The sequence below is a fragment of the Mandrillus leucophaeus genome, unplaced genomic scaffold (genome assembly GCF_000951045.1).
Source record: "Mandrillus leucophaeus isolate KB7577 unplaced genomic scaffold, Mleu.le_1.0 Scaffold371, whole genome shotgun sequence".
In the NCBI taxonomy this organism is placed as follows: Eukaryota; Metazoa; Chordata; class Mammalia; order Primates; family Cercopithecidae; genus Mandrillus; species Mandrillus leucophaeus.
The window spans coordinates 625847-635225 of NW_012103932.1; the positions used below are offsets into that span (position 1 = coordinate 625847).

The following is a 9379-nucleotide window of genomic DNA, read 5'->3' on the forward strand; positions in this document are numbered from 1 at the left end:
GACGAGAAGTGTCCCCACCTTGGAACTCACATCACAGTCCAGTGACAATGGCTGGCTGGGTGTGAACTCACAGCCTTTAGGCTTTCGGTGTCTGGAAATAGTGCTCGTAAATTCTACCTGAAGTATAAAAGTTTGCCACGTTACAAAAAAAAAAAAAAAAAAAAAAAAAAAAAAAAAAGAAAAACCAGCCGGGCACAGTGGCTCACACCTGTATCCCAGCACTTTGGAGACTGAGGCGGGCAGATCACCCGAGGTCAGGAGTTTGAGACCACCCTGGCCAACACGGTGAAACCTCGTCTCTAGTAAAAATACAAAAAGTAGCCCAGCGTGGTGGTGGGCACCTATAATCCCAGCTACTCGGGAGGCTGAGGCAGGAGAATTGCTTTAACCCAGGAGGCAGAGGTTGCAGTGAGCTGAGATCGCACAATGGCACTCCAGCCTGGGCAACAAAGTGAGACTCTATCTCAAAAACAAAAACAAAAAAAAACAGATTAGAACTATCCTCTGCTTGGGATCAGATGTGGCTGAATTAATCAGTTCAAAGAAGGCAATGGGTGGGAGTGTCCCTATTTCTTCCAAAGAAACTACAAGCACATCAACATAGAGCATCCCAAAGGCACACCAGCCAGGCAAGCAGCCACTGGAAGGTGCCAGCCACAAAGAGGGCAGACAGAGGGAGCCCAGCACGGCTCTGCGGTTCTTCTGTCGGGGGCCAAGTGAGCGTGAGGGATGAGGTGGCCCAGCCCATGGGGGGAACTGGGTAGATCTCCGCATGCCGCTCCACCCTCTGGCTGGGGAAGGCGAGGTCTTTACTTTGAAAAACACTGATGGAAATAAAACCTCTCATGTCACTGAAAAATAGGAACTGCTTCTTGGCAATCTGCCTCCCTCTTCGTAAATCCTTACAGAACAAGTTCTTCCCCAGTTAATTCTCCCACTATTCCACGTCCTTTGTCCTGCCTTGGGCTATAATTTTTCTCTTAAACCAAGAGAAAAATAAACTCTGTAATGTTTCCAGTTGGTATAAACAGAAATACATTAACATAAACAGAAATCTGTTCCTATTGATTGAGAATTGTGGGGCCCAGGGGATAAACACGCAGATTTCTCTGTTTCTGAAAACTTGAAAAACAAACAAAAAACAACAACAAAACAGCCCAAGGCTCCAAAAGCCAGAGATATAATTGAATGCTTTATAACATTTGTACAGAAAAAAACAAAGTTAATGGGGACCAGGTGAGGTGGGGACAGGGGAGAGCCAGCTGCAGGACCCTCGGGGGCTCCCCTCTGTGCCTGGCTCCCTCCTGGGCACACTGGTGCCCAGCTGTGCCTCGGTGACGGCCATGCAGTGCTTCGCCATCAGAGGAAAGGGCCGAAAATGACTCAGCATGGCCAGGTGCGGCGGCTCACGCCTGTCATCCCAGCACTTTGGGAGGTCGAGGCAGGTGGATCACCTGAGGTCAGGAGTTCGAGACCAGCCTGGCCAACATGGTGAAATCCCATCTCTACAAAATACAAAATTCAGCCCGCCATGATGGCGGGTGCCTGTAATCCCAGTTATTCGGGAGGCTGAGACGGGAGAATTGCTTGAACCCGGGAGGCAGAGGTTGCAGTGAGCTGAGATTGCACCATTGCACTCTAGCCTGTGTGACAGTTACTCTGTCTCAAAAAAAAAAAAAAAGAAGAAGAAAAAAAAAAACACAAAACACAAACAACCACCACCAAAACACTGACTCTACAAAGTGAGCAGTGGTGTATGCGTGGGAGTGGTGGGGTTGTGATTATCGGGCCAAGCGGTAGGAATTAGTTGATGCAGTGTGCATTTCCTAAAGGAAGTGTGCCCTGAATAACACCAGAGCACATACCAGGTTGCTCTTCTTCCACCTGGGGCAGCTCGAATGACTTGTGTCCCAGATAGATTCTCCTGTTCCATATTCTCTCCCAACTAATGAAATAATAATGGTAGCATTTTCTTTCTTCTTTTTTGAGAGAAAACCTCACTTTGTTGGCCAGGCTGGAGTGCAGCAGCACGACCTCTTCTCGCTGCGGCCTCGGCCTCCTGTGCTCTGGCCATCCTCCCACCTCAGCCTCCTCGGTAGCAGGAATTACAGGCGTATGCCACCACCCCGAGCTATGTTTGGAGAGATGGGTGTTCGCCATGTTGCCCAGGCTGGAATGTCAGCATTTTCTGAACATCTACTCTGTGCCAGGCACCATGCCAGGGGCTTAACCACATCATTTCCTAATTCTCCCATGAGGTCAAAATTTGTTTCCTCATTTTGCACCCAAGAAAGTTCTGAAACATGAAGCTCATTGTCCAAGAGAAACAAGAAAATAGAAGCAGCACGGGCCTGTCTGAGGTTTGGGGCTGGGTCCAAAGCCAGAGTTTTCATGCCGTGGGGGCATGGGGTCATCACACCCCAGGCTAGCACCGGCCAGTCAGGCCCCCATGTGCAGGGGGCCTCCTCGCACCTCAGATCTCCCAAAGGGCTGGGATAGGATGAGCCCCGATGCCCCACCTCTGACTGCTTCTTGGAACTTACTTTGTGTCATTATAGTGTCCGCTCCAAACACCTCTCCCCCACGCTACCCTGGCCGTCCCTACCGCTTAGTGAGACCCCATGCCTTTCAGGAAGGACCCCTGGCCACACTGTGGCAGTGGGACCTCGACAGGGTCCCACACGTTGTCAACGGAAGACCCATGGGAAAGCGCTGACACTCACGGCGGCAATGGAGGGCTTCTTCCCATCCCCGGCGGGGGGGTGAGTGACGTCCGCTCCCAGAAAGATGACGGGCTGCTGGAACACTGGTGGCCTGCGGAGAGGAGTGGCGTCAGGGGCCACAGTGAGACACGCCTGGACCTCCAACCGCAGTAGGTGCCATCATCACCTTTTGGAGGTGGTCAGTGTATCATGGCAATACTTTTGAAAAGAATCCTTATTTTTTAACAGGAATACTAAAAACCTTGCAGATTAAATGATACAAGATCTGAAATCTGCTTCAGAAGAGCCGGGGATTGGGGGGGCTTGGGTGGAGTGTACTCCAGACCAGACAGGCCAGGGGCTGACAGCTGCTGAGGCTGCGGCTCAGGCCTAGGAGGGCTCATCCTGCCACCTTCTACTCCCTCTGCAGCCACACCCATGCCAGGGTTTCTCCCATCACCCTCGGCACCACCAACGTGGGGGCCAGCTCGCTCTTCGCTGGGGTGGGGGGCTGTCCCGAGCATGGGCAGGCGCTGAGAGGCATGCCTCGACTCCACCCACTGGATGCCAGTAGCACCCTGTCCAGCCTGACACCCCAATATGTCTCCAGACAAGACCACATGTCCCCTGGCAGCAAAACCACCCCATGGAGAACTTCCAGACCCCGAGTGTATCCCAGCGGTGACCCTCGGGAGTCAGCATGCACGGGGGCAGGGACAGGCTCGCCGGGAAAGGCAGAGGTGGTGACAGCACCTCCCTCCCCACTCTGCTGCCAGGTTGAGAGTGCACCGCCCCGCACCCCACCCAGCCTTGCTCGGCTGCTGCAGGCAACATCAGGAAGTATCAGAAGCGGCTGTTCTGCTAGCCCTGCCTGTTGGAAACCGGGCAGATGGGGCCCTTGCCTCTGCTGTCCTCTCCCCGCATCCATTTCCCCACGTGCTTGTGACTCACTCCCCACCCACACCCTCTCACTCCCATCGCCTGCCTTCCGGCAGAGCTCCCTGTCGCAGTTGAACCCATCACTGCTTGCGCTGGCTCCCAGGCCCCTTCTAGTCAGACTTCTCACGGCCATAGCAACAAGGCTCCTCTTCCCAAGGTCACCGATGACCTCTGCATCACCCAGACCCACAGCCGAGCCTCAGGCCTTGCTGCGCCTGGCTTGCTGCGGGACACACTTCCCTTGGTGCCTAGGGCCCTGCGGCCAGCCTCCCTGCCCCAGCCTCTCCCATCTCCACTGCTGGTTCCTCTCTCTCCAGGCTGTGAACTCCAGCCTTCTCCAGGGCCCAGGGCTTGGAATACCACCTGTCTGCTAAGGATTCCTGGATCCTGTCTCCCCTGACACCAGCCTCCTGGCTCCCACCATCCACTCATCACCCGCACTCAGATGCTCTGCTGAGGCTGTGGGGTCCAGTTCACCCATGCCCAGTGCTCACCCTCCCAAAAGCCTCCCCATCTAATGACGACGAGGTCTCTCCTGCAGCCCAGGCCAAGGGCCTTCATTTTTCCTTCACGCACAGCCCAATCCCACCTGCCAGCAAGCCCCAGGGCTCTATCTTCAAAACATCTCAGAGTCCAGGTGCTCCCACCCTGTGCCCCTGCCCTGGCCTGGCCCAGGCCACCAGCCTCTCTCGGCTTCATGGAGCCACAGCTGGCCATACTGTTAGTCGGGTGCCTCCGACAGCCCCAGCTCACCCTAGCTCACCCGAGGGAGCCCTGGTTCCCCAGCGGCCCCCAGGAACTGCACGTGGGCGGACCTGTCTCCTGTCTGCTCTCACGGCCCTCCCATGGCTCTGCTGTGCACCTGCCGCCTGTACGATAGGCTCATGACCTGGGTGCCTCCACCAGGACTTCTGGCCCGGTGCTGTCCGCTTATGGCCCAAACTCTCTGCACACAGTAGGTACTCAATAAATACAGAACCTGTTGACTGAGGAGCAGCACTTTCAGTCCCCAGCCAGCTCGGGACTGGTCTTCGCTCATTCCCATGAACCTGTCTCACCACAGAGCCCGCACCCATGCTCACAGCCGTTCCACTGGGAATCCAGGTTCTTCCCATGTTATCACCCTGCTCCCTGATGAATTCAACAGATTGTTTCTGGGTGCGTGTCACTCGGTGGCTCTCAAAGCCTGGTCCCCCGTGTAGCAGCATTGACACTGTGTGTGTCCACTTGCTAGCGGTGGGAATTCCCGGCCCCATGAGTCCTGCTGAGTAGGACACTCTGGGAACAAGCCCCGCTGGGGTTCGAGAGCTGCTGAGGTGTGAGGACACTGTGGTGACCCAGCACAGGCCTGTGCACACAGCGGGGGCTCACCACCGCCCCGCTTTCCAAACACAGAGGGTCACTGCCTTAAGGCAGTTCGATTTAGGATTCTTAACTCTGTTACGGTGTGCCAGTGATGCAGATTTAGCGCACTGCCTGGCTCAGGATGGCTTTATCAGCTGAGTCCCACCGTTGACTGGGAGCTCCAACAGGTCCACGCCACAGGGGCTGCCTACAGCCTCCAGTTCCCTTCTGCACAAATGCACAAATAATCTGATTCTACGTATTCTCTGTTGTTGTCGTCCAAATGTTAAGACAACTGCCAGGGTTGGCAAAGATGCCTGTCATTGTGTGGTGACATCTTTCTTGCCTACATCACAGGTTGGTGGCTTTGGAGGCGGGGAAGAAGCAAACCATGGCCCTGGCCTAGAATAGCCGGTCAGGAGGTGCCAGAAGAGGGTGCAGCTCCATCGCCCCCAACTCCCATCCCCAGCGGTCAGCCCCGGACCTCTGAGGCAGGCAGGTGGCCAGTGCTTGGCCACACATCCTATCCTGGTCTGGGAGTTGCCAACGTATGCTCCCATGAGGAGTTTTTCAGTCCAAAGTCCTAGCACAATGCAGCATCCATGACCAGCCTGGCGTGGGAAGCATGGGGGTGCCCTGGTCCACACAGTAGCTGCTGCTGCCGAGCCAGGGAAGCCCATCTCCTGGCCATCCGAGGCATGCCCTGCTCTGCCTTGCCCACTGGGATTCGAGGCACGAATTTCTCTGTCTGGAAACCTGACCACAATGCTCAAACTCCTGCAGACGCCCCTGGTCCCCAGCAGAGCCCGAGCAGCCAGATCTGTGTCTAACATCTTTGCTCTGCTATGGCCAGGACGGTGCTGGGCCCAGGTGAGGGGACTGTGTCCCCATGTCCCCTGCACACTGCACCCCACCCTGCCAGGCATCCCTCCATGCCCTGGTCCGCAGGCGGAGGTAAAGGGGCCGGGCCTCACCTGCCCTGGGGCAGCAGGATGTTGTTCACGCCTCCCAGCTTGACGTTGATCTTCAGGCAGAGGTTGGACAGCGTCTGCGGTGTGGTCCTCTGCACGTTCTTCATCTGCACGCACTGCGTGGCCATCCCCAGCACTGTGTCTCCCACGCGCTTGACCTCGGCTAAGGGGCACGAGAGGCACACACACAGCTCTGCTGGCGCCCCTTCCTCAGCTGGCCCTGGGAGCGGCAGCTGCCACCAGCCCTCTTGCCCCCATCTGGCAAGCGCAACCACGGCAGCTGTGCTGAGCTCTGCATGTCCCCTCTGTCCGAGGTCGGCGAGAGAAGAGGGTCACTGGCCCCGAGGGGGATGCCAGGCTCCTTGGAGTCCAGACTCCAGCACAGCTGTGCCCGCCTTGCCCAGGCCGGGCTTCCCCTCCCTCATAAAGGGAAGTTGAGTGAGTCTATCTCATCCCTCCAATTTAAATGCCTCACCTAGGGGCCTAGGGGCCCCAGGGCAGGAGAGAAAGAGCCCAGCTAAAAGGAAGGACTTGGCTCTTCTGCTCAGAAAGGCCACTTATACTGGCTGGGCACGGTGGCTCACACTGGTAATCCCAGCACTCTGGGAGGCCAAGGCAGGCGGATCACCTGAGGCCAAGAGTTCTTTCCATGTTATCACCCTGCTCCCTGCCAACATGGCAAAACCCCATCTCTACTAATAATACAAAAATTAGCCGGGCATGGTGGTGTGTGCCTGTAATCCTAGCTACTCGGGAAGCTAAGGCAGAAGAATCGCTTGAACTCGGGAGGTAGAGGTTGCAGTGAACCAAAATTACACCACTGCACTCCAGGCTAGGAGACAGAGCCAGCCCTTGTCTCAAAAAAAAAAAAAAGAAAGAAAAAAAGGAAAAAAAGGAAGGTCATTCACACCACGGTGCGCTGGCTGCAAGCAAATGCTTTGGTGGTTAAAAATAAAAACACTGGCACCCTCAAAATCCTTGGCAGATGTAAACCTGACATCAAAGAGCTCCATGGACCCACCCCCCGCTATTCCTGGTCTCTTTCATGAAGCAACCGGTCAGCTGCTCACTGGGCAGGTCTGGGGAAATGGTGACCCCGGGACAATGTTACAGGATGTCAACACCAATAGCTTTTTCTTCCCTTCTTTTTTCGGGATGTTGAACTTAGAGAAGGGTGGCTTTTACATGTCCATAATCTGTGGTTGGGCGTGGGGCCCTGTGGGTGACCCCCTGGCATGGACTTTGGCAAAACGCCACAGAATTCTGAGGTGGGCACAGAGGTTACACACGGGCTGAGTCCCGAGCAGGAGCTGACCCTGGTGCAGCGCTCTGTGCGTTAAACAAACGCTCCTCCATCCAGCCGACACGCATGCTGTGTGATGGATGGGGTGCCCACCCATGTGCCAAGGCATGTGCCACCTGAGGCGCTGACTGCCCACGACCACGGCATCATACAGGATGACAGGGAGGCCCCGAACACAGACTTGGCAGTGATCAGAAGCCACCTCTTCTTTCTCAGCCTCCTGAAAGGCCCGAAAGGATCACCTTTCTCAGTGCAGCAGAAACACAGAGGGGCTCAGGCCGGAACAAACACCATGGAGACCACGATGGCTCCCTGCAGCCAGCGGGAGCGCCCACACCTACCGTACACGGGCGTCTTGCCAGGCAGGATGACCACCACCAGCTGCAGGCCTGCATACGTGTTCTTCAGGTGCCGGAACATGGGCTCCACGCTGTCCGCACCCTGCGCGTATTTGCAGAAGCACGGCTGGCCCTGGATAGGCATGCCGGCGTCTCTCGAGATCTTTCTGAGCTGCTCTGTGAAGGACCTGCAGGAGAAGGCTCAGTTCACTACGGTGCACTGGGAATGGTGGAGAACTCAGGCCGACCAGAGGCTCTAACACAAGGGCATCATTTTTACAAAGCCCAGAGCACTTTCACCGAGGTCAAAGTTGTTCTTAAAGTCCTGGACAAGGCCAGAATTCAGAGCTACATCTCCCAACACATACTGCCTCATAAGAAAGGTTAAGTGTGCTCAACATACACGTAAGCGCACTCGAAAGTCACTTGCAGCTAACTTGCTACCGTAACACAGCAGCCTTTAAACTGTGCTCACGCTGCCTCACCGCTGTGGCGGACCCAGTGCGGACGCAATGCTGTCCCCGTAAACTGCCGAGCAGCCCCTGGAGCTCCTGTGAAGGAGGCCAGCGTTCTCCCCACGCACAGACCAGCACTGTCGGAGGGAGATTTTCAGCTCACTGTCCTTTTGGATCTTTTCCCCCAGTTGTTCTGATGGGCACAACCTGGACTGTATGACATCATCATGAGAGAAAATCCAACAGCCCCCAGCCCGAGGAGTGCTGGCAGCTGGCGACCGCCGGCCTGGTGAAGCTGGGGCGGGGTGCGAGGCACGGCAGCGGCTTCTATTTTAAGCTGAAGACTAAGAATCATGTCACCTTCTACAATAAGGGCGAGGACAAGGCACTCCAACCCAGCCAGTGTCCAATTTCCTGTACATTAGATCAGGTCAAGAAACATGTGTGTGTCCACCCGTATCTTCAGCTCCAGGCCAAAGTGAAGCAAGGGGCCAAGGACAGAAGAAGGGGCAGGAGGCGACCCCGTGTTCAGAACTAACCTACTTTAGTTTGCTTCCCAAACATCCTCTCTGGGCTTCCACCTCCTCTGCCAGCAGTGTGGACAAGAGGTGGCCTCAGAAGGACAGATGGCCACTCGCCAGCAAGACGTCAGCTCCCAGGGCCGTGCCCGTTCACAGTCAGCCCTTGCTGGAACTGTCAAGGGACCGGCTACACCTCACAGGCTGGAGTTCTCTCCTGCTGCCCCCATAGAGCGGGGAAACAAAGACTTTATGTTCCCTTTGAAGTTTGGCAAAAAGGCATGAGCCACCCTGCTGTGTGCTCCCGACAGTCCCGCTGGGCTCATACCTGGCACAGCTGTGCTGGCCAAGGCGAGCGTCCTGGGTGAGGGCAGGCCCTTCCACGGCACTTGGGCTTCCTAGAGGGCCCGGCGCTCACCTGGGCAGGTGGCAGAGACCTGAACCAAAGCTTTTCTCCTCTTAATCACTCCCCTTGTCTGGAAGGAAGATAATACTCCCAGTCTCTCCACCTCTTTACTTCACCATCTCTTCCTGATTCTTTTTTTTTCTTTCTTTTTTTTTTTTTTGAGACAGAGTCTCGCTCTGGCTCTGTCGCCCAGGCTGGAGTGCAGTGGCAGGATCCCAGCTCGCTGCAAGCTCCGCCTCCCGAGTTTACACCATTCTCCTGCCTCAGCCTCCTGAGTAGCTGGGACTACAGGCGCCCGCCACCTCACCCGGCTAGTTTTTTGTATTTTTTTAGTAGAGACGGGGTTTCACCGTGTTAGCCAGGATGGTCTCGATCTCCTGACCTTGTGATCCGCCCGTCTCGG

At 55.8% G+C, this 9379-nt stretch overlaps 1 protein-coding gene across 1 annotated transcript in view; it reads right to left on the reverse strand.

Moving 5' to 3' along the window:
• Nucleotides 1-9379, reverse strand: part of AGO2 (argonaute RISC catalytic component 2) — a 102182-nt gene that overhangs the window by 11824 nt on the left and 80979 nt on the right. The window contains exons 12-14 of the mRNA XM_011990148.1: nt 7601-7785; nt 5960-6119; nt 2724-2814 (exon numbers count right to left, since the gene is read on the reverse strand). Of these exons, the coding sequence (XP_011845538.1) occupies nt 2724-2814; nt 5960-6119; nt 7601-7785 (436 nt within the window). The remainder of the gene's footprint in view (nt 1-2723; nt 2815-5959; nt 6120-7600; nt 7786-9379) is intronic.